The 15,273-nt window shown below is 44.1% G+C and overlaps 1 protein-coding gene across 1 annotated transcript in view; it reads left to right on the forward strand.

The window, feature by feature from the left end:
- ESPN (espin) overlaps positions 1-15,273 on the forward strand; it is a 283,637-nt gene that overhangs the window by 250,085 nt on the left and 18,279 nt on the right. Inside the window, exon 11 of the mRNA XM_077250372.1 lies at positions 10,147-10,425. Coding sequence (XP_077106487.1) covers positions 10,147-10,425 — 279 coding nt within the window. The remainder of the gene's footprint in view (positions 1-10,146; positions 10,426-15,273) is intronic.

Raw genomic sequence — 15,273 nt, forward strand, 5'->3', positions numbered from 1 at the left:
TCAAATTTCAGTATCCTTTGCCGCTGTTGTCAGACTTGTTTGCCCGGATTAAAGGTGCCAAGTGGTTCACCAAGATAGATCTTCGTGGTGCGTATAACCTTGTGCGCATTAAGCAAGGAGATGAATGGAAAACCGCATTCAATACGCCCGAAGGTCATTTTGAGTACTTGGTGATGCCTTTTGGGCTCTCTAATGCGCCTTCAGTTTTTCAGTCCTTTATGCATGACATTTTCCGGAAGTATCTGGATACATTTTTGATCGTTTATCTGGACGATATTCTGTTTTTTTCTGATGATTGGGACTCGCATGTAGAACAGGTCAGGATGGTTTTCAAGATTTTGCGTGAAAATTCTTTGTTTGTTAAAGGCTCAAAGTGTCTCTTTGGTGTACAGAAGGTTCCCTTTTTAGGGTTCATTTTTTCCCCTTCTGCTGTGGAGATGGACCCAGTCAAGGTCCGAGCTATTCATGATTGGACTCAGCCCTCGTCAGTTAAGAGTCTTCAGAAGTTCTTGGGTTTTGCTAACTTTTACCGTCGTTTTATCGCTAATTTTTCTAGCGTTGTTAAACCTTTGACGGATATGACCAAGAAAGGCTCTGATGTAGCTAACTGGGCTCCTGCTGCCGTGGAGGCTTTCCAGGAGTTGAAACGCCGGTTTACTTCGGCGCCTGTTTTGTGCCAGCCTGATGTCTCACTGCCCTTTCAGGTTGAGGTGGATGCTTCGGAGATTGGGGCAGGGGCCGTTTTGTCTCAGAGAGGTCCTGGTTGCTCTACTATGAGACCTTGTGCCTTTTTCTCTAGGAAGTTTTCGCCTGCAGAGCGAAATTATGATGTGGGCAATCGGGAGTTGTTGGCCATGAAGTGGGCATTTGAGGAGTGGCATCATTGGCTCGAGGGTGCTAAGCATCGTGTGGTGGTTTTGACTGATCACAAAAATCTGATGTATCTCGAGTCTGCTAAACGCCTGAATCCTAGACAGGCCCGCTGGTCATTGTTTTTCTCCCGTTTTGACTTTGTGGTCTCGTATTTACCAGGTTCGAAGAATGTGAAGGCCGATGCTCTGTCTAGGAGCTTTGTGCCTGATGCTCCTGGAGTCGCTGAACCTGTGGGTATTCTTAAGGAAGGAGTTATCTTGTCAGCTATTTCTCCGGATCTGCGACGTGTGTTGCAGAGATTTCAGGCTGGTAGGCCTGACTCTTGTCCACCTGACAGATTGTTTGTGCCTGCTAGGTGGACCAGTAGAGTCATTTCCGAGGTTCATTCCTCGGTGTTGGCAGGGCACCCGGGAATTTTTGGCACCAGGGATCTGGTGGCCAGGTCCTTTTGGTGGCCGTCCTTGTCAAGGGATGTGCGGTCTTTTGTGCAGTCCTGTGGGACTTGTGCTCGAGCTAAGCCTTGCTGTTCTCGTGCCAGCGGGTTGCTCTTGCCCTTGCCTGTCCCGAAGAGACCTTGGACACACATCTCTATGGATTTCATTTCTGATCTTCCGGTGTCTCGGGGCATGTCTGTCATCTGGGTGATATGTGATCGTTTCTCCAAGATGGTCCATTTGGTTCCTTTGCCTAAGCTGCCTTCCTCTTCCGATCTGGTTCCTGTGTTCCTCCAGAACGTGGTCCGTTTGCACGGCATTCCTGAGAATATTGTGTCTGACAGAGGATCCCAGTTTGTTTCCAGGTTCTGGCGATCCTTTTGTGGTAGGATGGGCATTGATTTGTCGTTTTCGTCCGCTTTTCATCCACAGACTAATGGACAAACAGAGCGAACTAATCAGACTCTGGAGGCTTATTTGAGGTGTTTTGTCTCTTCTGATCAGGATGATTGGGTGACCTTCTTGCCGTTGGCTGAATTTGCCCTTAATAATCGGGCTAGTTCCGCCACCTTGGTTTCGCCATTTTTCTGCAACTCTGGTTTCCATCCTCGTTTTTCCTCGGGACATGTGGAGCCTTCTGACTGTCCTGGGGTGGATTCTGTGGTAGATAGGTTGCAGCAGATCTGGAATCATGTGGTGGACAACTTGAAGTTGTCACAGGAGAAGGCTCAGCGTTTTGCCAACCGCCGCCGCGGTGTGGGTCCCCGACTTCGTGTTGGGGATTTGGTATGGCTGTCTTCTCGATTTGTTCCTATGAAGGTCTCCTCTCCCAAATTTAAGCCTCGCTTCATTGGTCCGTACAAGATATTGGAAATCCTTAATCCTGTGTCCTTTCGCCTGGATCTTCCGGTGTCGTTTGCCATTCACAACGTATTTCATAGGTCCTTGTTGCGGCGGTACGTTGTGCCTGTGGTTCCTTCTGCTGAGCCTCCTGCTCCGGTGTTGGTTGAGGGCGAGTTGGAGTACGTGGTGGAGAAGATCTTAGATTCTCGTCTCTCCAGGCGGAGGCTTCAGTACCTGGTCAAGTGGAAGGGCTATGGTCAGGAGGATAATTCCTGGGTGGTCGCCTCTGATGTGCATGCGGCCGATTTAGTTCGGGCCTTTCACGCCGCTCATCCTGATCGCCCTGGTGGTCTTGGTGAGGGTTCGGTGACCCCTCACTAAGGGGGGGGGTACTGTTGTGAATTTGCTTTTTGGCTCCCTCTAGTGGTTACTAGTGATTTGACTCTGGGTATGTCAGTCATCCCTTGTATGCTCACCTGGGCCGTTAGTTCAGGGGTGTTGCTATATAAGCTCCCTGGACCTTCAGTTCTATGTCTGGCAACGTTGTAATCAGAGCTAATCTGTTGTGCTCTTGTCTACTGATCCTGGTTCCGGCTAGATTAAGCTAAGTCTGCTTTCTTGCTTTTTGCTATTTGTTTTTGTTTGCATTTTTGTCCAGCTTGTACTTAATCTGTATCCTGTCCTTGCTGGAAGCTCTAGGGAGCTGGTATTCTCCCCCCGGGCCGTTAGACGGTTCGGGGGTTCTTGAATTTCCAGCGTGGATGTTTGATAAGGTTTTTGTTGACCATATAAGTTATCTTACTACATTCTGCTATTAGTAAGCGGGCCTCTCTTTGCTAAACCTAGTTCATTTCTATGTTTGTCATTTCCTCTTACCTCACCGTTATTATTTGTGGGGGGCTTGTATCCTACTTTTGGGGTCCTTTCTCTGGAGGCAAGAGAGGTCTTTGTTTTCCTCTTCTAGGGGTAGTTAGTTCTCCGGCTGGCGCGAGACATCTAGCGACCAACGTAGGCATGTTCCCCGGCTACTTCTAGTGTTGGCGTTAGGAGTAGATATATGGTCAACCCAGTTACCACTGCCCTATGAGCTGGATTTTTGTACTTCGCAGACTTACCTATTTCTCTGAGACCCTCGCCATTGGGGTCATAACAGCGTGGCTGTGGTCGGCTGTGCTGGGTGCGGCGGCTGTGCGTGGCTGTGGGCGGCTGTGCGTGGCTATGGGCGGCTGTGCTGGGTGCGGTGGCTGTGCGTGGCTGTGGGCGGCTGTGCGTGGCTGTGGTCGGCTGTGCTGGGTGCGGCGGCTGTGCTGGGTGCGGCGGCTGTGCTGGGTCCTGCTCCCGGAGTCGGCGCCTGCGCAGTCCGCGCTTTCCGGCGCCATTTTCTTGAAGACACTGCAATGTGTCTTCAAGAATATGGCGCCGGAAAGCGCGGACTGCGCAGGCGCCGATTCCGGGAGCAGGGGGACAGTCACGGCCCGGAAGCGCGTCGGTGGAACGGGACAGGTAAGTATACTCACCCTCCGCCTCCTGGCTCGTCCCTGCTTCTCCGTTGGAGATCGCGGTGTGCGTTCAGCGCTTACGCATACCGCGATCTCCTGGGAGCGTCGCTCTGTGGGGTCCAGACTGCGCCGGCGCTTGCGCTTGCACAGTCTATAGAGGCTTCGGACAGAGTGACGCTCCCAGCGTTATATTATAGATAAGTTCCCTTCCACATTTATCACGGAAGAAATGTCACATAAGAGATGTAGAAACCTATGATGTCGCTGCTGCTAAGCCTCCTGAAGCCCCAAGTAATCTCAGACAGACTGGTTGCTACAGGCACGTTACATGACATCGCTAGCAACCGGTGTGTGCCAAGCAATCAGCCCAAAGGAAGACCAGATACATAGGTCTGCATTGATGTATAACCTGTATTGGCCCAAATCTTTCCGGGAATAGGTCTGTCATCTCACTTTCCTAGTTTCATCCTCTCCAGTAGGAATCCTCTGAGGCCTTGTGTGGCACCTAAGCCATTACATTTCTTCAGCGGTCCATCGAGGGCAAGAACAGTGCTATTTTTACTATCAAATCGAAGGACCCCAGGGGACCCCACTATAAGCTGGTGGGGTCTATCAATCACCATTCATTTATGGCAGATATGAACAGGTCTCTTGAGTGATACCAGGCATTTGATGGTAGGCCGCCGGTCACAATGAACAGTTGTTTATTTCGCTGGCGATCATTCTTTACAGTTCAAATTGTTCATTTTGGACAACTTTTATCTGATGTTTATGGGGGCTCTTGAGGACTATATGTAGTTCCTAGACCTAGACAGCACACGCTTTATTTCCAGTGGTCTAGAATGAAGGCATTATATTTGCCGGATTATCCGGCCGCCAGCATTGTGTGGTTGTATTTTTCTGAGGAATATCTGACTTCTCTTTCAAATACAGTTTTAAACACAAATTAGTCGTTGTGGTGAATTTCCATACACCCTGCGTGCACAGATAGGAAGCCCTTTGTTAGGATGCGAGTACAAGCATTATATTATTACCTAGGTAGGAACTATTTTGTTTTCTCCTGATAAGTAATATCCATATTGGGTACAGATTAGATTGGTCCTGGGCATCGCTTTGAGCTGTAGATGTCTAAAGCCATTGATATTGTGAGATGCAAAACTCGAGCATTAAAAAGGGCGAAAGAAAAACATTTTTTTTTACAAAAATGATTGGTTGCAAAACCTCCAAGGTTATCACTCAAAAATTTTACACACAAAAAACCTCCAAAATATGAGGGCATTACTCCAAAGTCAGAGGATAAAAAAAAAGTGTTTTAATTAGCGCATTCATGAGCCAATTTTAATCTATTTTTCAACATACAAATTTGGAGTGATGCCCCCACTTTTTAGAGATTTTTTAGATGAATAGATACATTGGGGAAAATAAGTATTTGATACACTGCCGATTTCCCACCTACAAACAAAGGAGAGGTCTGTAATTGTTATCGTAGGTACACTTCACCTGTGAGGGACAAAATCTAAAAATAAGAAACAGAAAATCACATTGTATGATCTTTACATAATTAAATTGCATTTTTTTTGCATGAAATAAGTATTTGATCACCTACCACCTAGCAAGAATTCTGGCTCTCACAGACCTGTTAGTTTTCCTTTAAGAAGCCTCCTACTCTGCACTCATTACCTGTATTAATTGCTCCTGTTTGAACTCATTACCTGTATAAAAGACACCTGTCCACACTCACTCACACTCCAACCTCTCCACCATGGCCAAGACCAAAGAGCTGTCTAAGGACAACAGGGACGAAATTGTAGACCTGCACAAGGCTGGGATGGGCTACAGGAAAATAGACAAGAAGCTTGGTGAGAAGGCAACAACTGTTGGCACAATTATTAGAAAATGAAAGAAACACAATATGACTGTTAATCTTCCTCAGTGTGGGGCCACATGTCATAATCTAGCCTTGTGATGTATCAACTCAGTCGCCGTGTTTGGTGGAAGAAGAAGGATAAGTACAACCCCAAGAACACCATTCCAACCATGAAGCATGGTGGCATGGTAGGGGAAATATCATACTTTGCGGGTGCTTTTCTGAAAAGGGGACAGGACGACTGCACCGTATTGAAGAGTGGATGGATGGGGTCATGTATCATGAGATTTTGGCGAACAACCTCCTTCCCTCAGTAAGAGCATTGAAGATAGGTTATGGCTGGGTCTTCCAGCATGACAATGACCCGAAACACACAGTCAGGGCAACTAAGGTGTGACTCTGTAAGAATCATTTCAAGGTCCTGGAGTGACCTAGCCAGTCTACAGACCTGAACCCAGTAGAAAATCTTTGGAGGGAGCTGAAACTCAATGTTGCCTAGTAACAGCCCCGAAACCTGAAAGATCTGGAGATCTGTATGGAGGAGTAGGCCAAAATCTTCTGCGTTTTTTTCAAACTTGGTCAAGAACTACAGGAAATGTCTGACCTCTGTGATTGCAAACAAAGGTTTCTGTACCGAATATTAATTCTGTTTTTCTGTTGTATCAAATACATATTTCATGCAGTAAAATGTAATTTAGTTATGTAAAAATCCTACAGTGTGATTTTCTGTTTTTATTTTTAGATTCTGTCTCTCACAGGTGAAGTGTATGTACGATAAAAATTACAGACCTCTCCATTCTTTATGAAAACATGGCAGAACCAATGAAATATATGATACATATTCCCAACACCCCAAAAAAAGGGGGAAAGGGGGAGGGAAAGGGATCCTCTCAAAAATACAATAATCGATAAAGTTCACCGAGAGTTTTTTGATCCTAATCAATACATGTAATACTAAGTAAGTCAAGGTTGTCAATAAGTCCTCACCAACAATTTTGTAAAGTTACAAAATGTATTTTATTTATACAACCATATTATTTACAACCATAACAATTTTAATCCATCAAAATAATCCTACTTATGTTAAAAAAAGAGCAAGCAGGCAGCAATACTAGACCATGGAATGCGATGGAAGGTACACATTGCGAATACATGAAGGCATCCCAGGTACACACTTAAATAAATCATCTCTTAATTTAGTCATTAATAAAGTGCATAATGCATAACAGTATAATAATCAGCAAATGTGTGCACTGGGGTGCCCCCATGTATCGCAGAGAAGCAGGGCTGGGAAAACGAGAGAATTGCTCCAGAATCCAGAATGATAAGATCCATATGGTAGTCACCGGTTCAGTGAAAATCCACAACTCACTGACATTGTATTAAGAGCAAAAACCTCCGGATCTACTTACCCATACTAGTGACCAACCAATGTTCTGGTGCCCTGACTCGCGTTTCGCTGTTGCTTCTTCAGAGAGCAGTCGTAATTTAGTTATGTAAAAATCCTACAGTGTGATTTTCTGTTTTTATTTTTAGATTCTGTTTCTCACAGGTGAAGTGTATGTACGATAAAAATTACAGACCTCGCCATTCTTTGTAGATGGGAAAACTTGCGAAATCAGCAGTGTATCAAATACTTATTTTCCCCACTGTAGATAGATAGATAGATAGATAGATAGATAGATAGATAGATAGATAGATAGATAGAGGCCCTGATAGATAGTGGCACAAACATCAACCTTTTTCAGAGTACTCTAAAAATTGAAGCGATCCATATCAATACAATAACATATTTAATCTTTATTTGATCTTAATAAAATTACCAACAGTACAATAAAAAACAAACATGCCTCTAAACGGACACAGTGGCTCACACAAGTTCACTCTAAAATGGTATATTCAATAAAGGTGCCGCTGGACAACTTTACTAACTAAATATAGTATACTAGATGGTGGCCTGATTCTAACGCATTGGGTATTCTAGAATATGTATGTATGTATGCACGTCGCACTTAGCACAGCCACGTAGTATATAGCACAGCCACGTAGTATATAGCACAGACACGTAGTATATAGCACAGCCACGTAGTATCTAACACAGCCACGTAGTATATAACAGACAGCCACATAGTATATAGCACAGCCACGTAGTGTATAGCACAGCCACGTAGTATATAGTACAGCCACGTAGTATATAGCAGCCACATAGTATATAGCACAGCCACGTAGTATATAGCAGCCACATAGTATACAGCACAGCCCACGTAACACAGACAGCCACGTAGTATATAGCACAGCCACGTAGTATATAGCACAACCACATAGTATATAGCAGCCACATAGTATATAACACAGCCCACGTAATATATAGCACAGCCCACGCAGTATATAACACAGGCCACGTAGTATATAACACAGCCCATGCAGTATATAACACTGCCCACGTAGTATATAGCAGCCAGGCAGTATATAACACAGCCCACGCAGTATATAACACAGGGCACCTAGTATATAACACAGGACACGCAGTATATAACACTGCCCACATAGTATATAGCAGCCAGGCAGTATATAACACAGCCCACGTAATATATAACACAGTCCACGTAGTATATAACACAGCCCACTAGTATATAGCAGTGTGGGCACCATATCCGTAAAAAAAAATTAAAATAAAAAATAGTTATATACTCACCCTCTGGCGTCGACTGAAGCTGTCCCGATGCGCGCAATGCTGCCACCAGCTTCCGTACCCAGTGATGCATTGCGAAATTACCCGGATAACTTAGGCTGCTTTCACACTAGCGTCGGTACGGGGCCGTCGCGCTGCGTCAGCCCGACGTATCGACGCATGCTGTGAAGAAAATGCCTGACGTTCGCAGCGGAAGCAGTCTTAAGACGCTTCCGTTGCTTCATTGTAAGGTACGGGGAGGAGGGGGCGGAGTTTCGGCCTCACATGCGCGGTCGAAAATGGCGGTCCCGATGCACAAAAAAAGTTACATGCGGTGCGCCAAAACACGACGCAACCGTCGCACGACGGTTGCGATGTGTGGCACTGTGTCACAATGCGTCGGTAATGTTAGTCTATGGGGAAAAAACGCATCCTTCAGACAACTTTGCAGGATGCGTTTTTTCACCACAACGACGCATTGTGACGTGCAGTGCACGACGCTAGTGTGAAAGTAGCCTTAGCGGTCTCGCGAGACAGCTAAGTCATCTGGGTAATTTCGCAATGCATCACTGGGATTGGAAGCTGGCGGCAGCATCGCGCGCATCGGTTGACGGCAGATGGTGAGAATAAGCACAATTTTTTATTTTTTTTAATTATTTTTAACATTATATCTTTTTACTATTGATGCTGCATAGGCAGCATCAATAGTAAAAAGTTGGTCAGGGATGGGGAGACACACTGGCACTAACATTATATCTTTTTACTATTGATGCTGCATAGGCAGCATCAATAGTAAAAAGTTGGTCAGGGATGGGGAGACACTGACTGTAGGAGAGTAGGGTGGGGCCAATTCACGGCCGGACTAAGCCTGTCGCGACCAATCAGCGACGCGGGATTTCCGTTACAGACAGACAGACTAACAGAGGGAAGTGACCCAGACAATTATATAGATAGATGAAACTGTATATCCAGTGATATTTTGTATCACCTACAATTATATATGTGAGATAGTCAGATCATTAATATAATGCGGAAGGTATTGGTTGCAAGGCAATTAATACAAATAAAGGTATAACAATTCCTTCATTCACATGCTATAGGCAAAACAGAAATTCTGAAAATATTACAGTATGTATAGTGGCACATAGTCTAATTAAAGTCCACTTTTTCTTTTTCACAATTTATTGGCGTGCTTTATTTTTCTTGTTATTGTTTGATAGGCCCTAAACCTAATGTAATACCTTTTGGTGCTGTCCCACTATTTTCTAGGTAGATAAAAATTAAAATATAGGTGAAGCACCAGCAATAAATAGATAATAGGATGCAAAGCCTTCCAGGTACAACCAGTCCTCCAATATATCAAAAAACCAGAGGCAGCACTCCAATGTAGAAAAACATAAAAATATTTAATGGCCCATAGCGGCAAAGGAGATGTCTGGTCCAAAATTAACTAAGTCTTGACTGAGGTTCTCGTTTTGGTCTGAAAAGTCACCATTGCCCCTATGGGCCATGGAATATTTTTCTGCATTGGAGTGCTGCCTCTGTTTACTGGATAGAGAATATCAGCCTAATATTTAGATGCTTCCACCATTACAATCCATTTCTAATTCTAAGAGTCACACAGTGTTCCACTATATATGAGTGTAAGCCTCGGGATCCAGGTTTTAAATCCTTACTTGATAAGAAGTCCATAAAAAATAAAGGAAGGCGACACTCCAAAATTCCAATGTAAAGAGTGTGCCATATTGTTAGTCAATATGGTTTGGACTTTCTTCAAGCTTATTATTTTTTATGGACTTGGATAGATAGACATAACTTAAAGCTCTAGGGAAATTCTGTAAGAGGGCACTACTAGTATACTCATATTGGGCAGATTGTTGTCCCGGACCAGGCAGGACTTCCACCCATAGAAACACCTCTATTCATTGCCATGTTCATTACTTCTCTCTTTCTGTTCAGTCAGAGGTTCCATCTCCGGCTACTCCTCCTCCAGCTTCACCTGCTTCATCACCGGGGAACTCTATGATTCTCTCCAACAAGGGAGCAGCGAAGTCTTCTGAGCCGCTGATGAATGGAAACTCGGCTCCTCCAGCCATGGCACAGAGCAACCAGCTTGATATTGAGTCATTGATCCCTACACATGACGAGCAGGGAAGACCCATCCCGGAATGGAAGCGACAAGTCATGGTGCGAAAACTGCAGCTGAAGATACAGGAGGAGGAGGAAAGAAAGCGCACGGTAAGATGGCGCTCCTGATACACTTTGAGGTGCTTTTACTGTGAGTTTCGCCTTTGCTTGCTGTGACTGTATTGATTCTAAATAATCTCTGTGTGATTTTGCTTCTATCACATCTTTTATTTTCTGCTATGGTTAAAAAAAGCCGATCCTGATGTTCATAATAACGGAATTCCAGTTTAAGCAAATTAAGGTTTTTTTGTATAATTATAATAATTATAATTATACTGTTTTCCAACATTCTATCAATTCTAAACACTTTTAAAGAGCTCTGTTTGCTGTCGGTCGATAGGAAACTTTATTCTATATCTAGCAGTGGAAAAAAAAGCGTTGTCCAGATCATGTGATGGACACATACGTGCACAGCTTGATTTAAAAAAAAAACTATTGTCGGAGCACTAGAACAACCAGCAATGAAGGTTTCTGATTATTGACAGCAAGCAGAGATCTTAAAAATATGAACTACAGATACAGAAATTGTAGAACTTTCATTATACAAGAAATAATAGTTATTTGGTGATTCTAGAACCCAGCCAAAATGCCTAATTTCTCTATCACCAGATTAGTTTCTCCTCTGTTTAGATAAACAGAGGAGAAACTAATCTGGTGATAGAGAAATTAGGTGACATTTTTACATGTTAATCAGGTATTAATAAGATCTACTGTGCGTAAAGGCGTTGTCTTGGAAGATGGAAATAACGTCTAGTCACTGTATGATATACTTTGTGCACCAATTTCAGGATCTGCGCTTGCTCTCAGTGAATGGGAAAACAGTTGTATCCCTTCTATGCAATCTTCGCTCAGCTAAACAGACTGGACTCAGAATTCATCCAATTTCCCTGAACTGATGCATTGTAGCAAGTGATCAGCATTTTAGGTGATTGATGTGTTTAGCTCAAGGAGGATTGTCCAGGATGGATACAGATAAAGCAATATCTGAGCTAACAACATCAGCAGCACAACTCTCCTTCTCGCTCTGGTAGTTTGCTTTTATCAGTGATTTTGAAACATATATTGTTTTGAAGACTGTATACAATTGTAGCAGATTCTCAGCTTTGGGAAGTAATAGCAAGATTTTTTGTTGCACTGTCCCCATTCACTAACTATAAGCAGGGTGATGGAGGGTGGGAAACACAGGGTTTGCTTAGAAATTTTGTTTTAAGCATTACCCAAGCCATCAGTGTGGCCTGGACTTTACGTATAAGGGGGATTGACATCTTTTCATGATCCCTACTTGTGTCCCATAACAATTAACTGGTCGCAAAGTTTGTGCTGGACCACAATCAGATATAATCTATGAGAAAGCCTGAATGTAAATCTGGCCATACACGTAAGATAGGTAAAAACAGTTCGGGATGTGCCATCTATTCCAAGTCTCCCTCCTATACGTGCACACTAAACACAACTGAGCACGCTTGTAGTCTAAATTGGGAGAAGGGAGAAAACCATGGCCTGACCCTCTGCCTACTTAACTGCAAGAAGAAAAGGATTGGTTATGTTGGTATTCAACATGTCCAACTGTTCTTTCTCCCGACATCTGCTATTGAGGGAAAGTTAGGACACCGCCATACATGTTAGAGATTTGGCTGGGTCTGCTGAGATCACCACGCTTGGGTGTAATAAAATTAAACCTGTCATTTGGTTCATGGCTTCAAGCTACAAGCTGTAGGAATCAGATCCTGGTGACACTAACCCAGCCAGGTATATTTCTCACCTCTGAAATGCTCAGGAGCTTCAGAGAAAACCTAGTTTAAATATCTCCTGGCTGGCTCTTCCCAGCACTGGTGCAGGTGATTGACAGGTTTCTCCCTCACTTGTGTACATTGGGAGAGACCTGTCAATCAACTGGAGTGGTGCTGAGAAGATCCGACCAGGGGCAGATCCGGACTGGTTTGGTGTTTGGCTGCAGTCCCTGGATGGATCTTCTTAGCGGCACTCCAGGTGATTGACAGATCAATCTCAATGTACACACATGAGAGAGTGACCTGTCAATCATCAGAAACAGTGCTGGGAAGTGCCGGCCTGGAGCGGTCCCAGACTAGTCTGGTCTCTGGCTATGGTCCTCAGCCGGATATTTAAAGTCTATATTCTCTGAAATATCAGAGTGTTTAAGAAAATAATATACCTGGCTGAAAATGTGCAAACGGTGGACATAATATGTTCGAGACCCCGCGGCTTCATGTCTCACAGCTGTTCAACAGCTGCAACACATGCAGGGATCGCCTAACAAACATCATGGATCCTTCCAGATCTGTTGTTTCGTTAAGTAACAGAGTTTGACGCGTGACACCTATGGAGGTGAATGCAAATCACATCCATGTAGACAAATAGAGGGAATTTGCATGGCATTCCTCTGCAGAATATCTTTACATTAGACGCAGCAGGTTTCTATGTTCATCCCAAAGATTCTGTAGAATAACACATGATCATTCCATGGCTTCCATTAATGTCTTACACATGTATGTTGCATCACTCATCTGTGGCATTGTTGGGTTACCATGTGTTATTACAATGATCTACCGGCTGCAGTTAGATAGGACATTATCCATGATTAGTGAGATATAAGGATCGGGTCCACGTTCTTTTCATTGGGGCAATGGTAGAGGTGGGTAGTAAGTACATAGCCAGTGAGTCAAAGAACTGGAAAAGAAGCGACCATGTTTATGAACCAGAAATTTGCTTCTTATAGCTGTCACTTACCGTCTTCTACTTTTTTTGGCAACTTACAGACTGTACAATAGACACTGGTGTCCCGACAGCGAGAAACCATGCGTGCCTCATTACATATACAGTTCTGTGCAGAAGAATGAACTTTGTTAGAAGTTAGAAGTACACATAGTTTAGAAAAGTTTGTCATAATAAAGTTTATTTTGGAAGTGAATGATTTTTGCTGACGATTACCAAAGACTATGAACCTGCTTCATCCAAGCAATTTTGATAGAATTCTGGCATAAATTGCTTTGAAAAGTGGGAAAATGTTGGTGCCACTCGGAGTCGTGCAAAAAGGTTGCAGCTTTTGGTGTTTTTAACCAAGTTTCTCCACCAAAATGATGGACACAGAGGAGGCATTATGCTACAACTTGTCTAATTCATGATAAGCTATGGCTTTCCTTATGCCAGAAATCTTACCCCAGTCAGATTTCTGGTATAGCGCACAGAGGCTCTCACCACTCGTCAGACCAGACATTCCTGAGACATTCCTGCACCTCTTAATGGATCAGAAACATCGGACTCCAACACACATCCCTCATCAAGATCGGTGTGAACATCACCGCCCTTGATGAATCAGATCCTGGAGACGGCAGACAGGTAGCAGAGGTCCTGGAGATGGCAGACAGGTAGCAGAGGTCCTGGAGACGGAAGACAGGTAGAAGAAGTCCTGGAGATGGGAGACAGGTAGCAGAGGTCCTGGAGACAGCAGACAGGTAGCAGATGTCCTGGAGATGGCAGATAGGTAGCAGAGGTCCTGGAGAGAGCAGACAGGTAGCAGAGGACCGGGACAGGAGTGTAACACTTACCAAAACCTAAGTTTTTTTTTTAAGATGATACATTTTTTAAAAATGGCTCTTATGACAGGAAAGGCCAAAACATAGTATCTCTAAAAATAAAGAGGGGAGGGTATCATTGCTGTAAGTTTAACTGTGTTATTATTAAGCTGGAGGTTTGAAAGGTCACCCATTGACTTCCTACATCTGTATACCATGGGCCGAGAGCTGATACTGGGACCATGATTTCGAGACCAGCCTCCAGGCATATATCCTCTATACGGCATGTGTCAGAAAAATCGCGGTCAATCCTGAGTCGCGGTCCTTCCTTGGACGGTGATATATGAATGTCTGAATTCAGCCATAAGAATGGAATAGGTAACCTTGTTACGTTAGTTTTGATTTTTTTATGACGTTAGTATTCATACATTGTGGCCAAAAGGAATTTCATGTTTGCAGAAAAAGCAAAACAAGACTTAGTTAAAATAAATGCAGGTCAAAAGCATTGGGACGCCATGACTCAAGTGCATAAAGAGTATGATGATAGGGTCCATGACTATTATTATTCCACTACTCTTCCGGGGTAATGATTTTGGCTACATCCAGAGCAACCTTCACATATGTATCTGGAGGAAGCATTAGTCATGATGTGACCAGAGCCCTGTTCCCCCGGATCTCCCACCTAGGAGGTCATTCAATAGATGACAAATGGTATTTTATTAGGATAAATATGCCAGTAGATGGGTAACGAGTCCTACAATGTCATAGGGAACAGCTGATCTGACACAGCGGCAGGTGCAGATTCACGGTGGGTGCTATAGTTTAGTGTGCAGGTACTGTCACCGTACATTTGATGTAAAGGAACAGATGATTGGCCTCGGGGAGACCAAAACATCCAACACCGCGGAGACACCATCACGTGTTTCTCAACGCAGTGATCCAGAACACTGCCCCCATCCCTTATGGGAAATATGCAAATGCATGTAGGATAGCTGCGGAGAAACCATCACGTGTTTCTCAACGCAAGCAGTGAATAGCCAGACCTTTCCCCGGGAAGGAACAACCACGGGAAGGGCAGCATCCAATAAAGGAAAACATCCAATACAGGAAAACCACCTATGCCAAGCATGGTATCCTAGTAAAAGGCTGTAAAGGAACAGATGATTGGCCTCGGGGAGACCAAAACATCCAACACCGCGGAGACACCATCACGTGTTTCTGTATTGGATGTTTTCCTTTATTGGATGCTGCCCTTCTCGTGGTTGTTCCTTCCCGGGGAAAGGTCTGGCTATTCACTGCAGCTATCCTACATGCATTTGCATATTTCCCATAAGGGATGGGGGCAGTGTTCTGGATCACTGCGTTG

Source organism: Ranitomeya variabilis, chromosome 4 (assembly GCF_051348905.1).
Source record: "Ranitomeya variabilis isolate aRanVar5 chromosome 4, aRanVar5.hap1, whole genome shotgun sequence".
Classification (NCBI taxonomy): Eukaryota; Metazoa; Chordata; class Amphibia; order Anura; family Dendrobatidae; genus Ranitomeya; species Ranitomeya variabilis.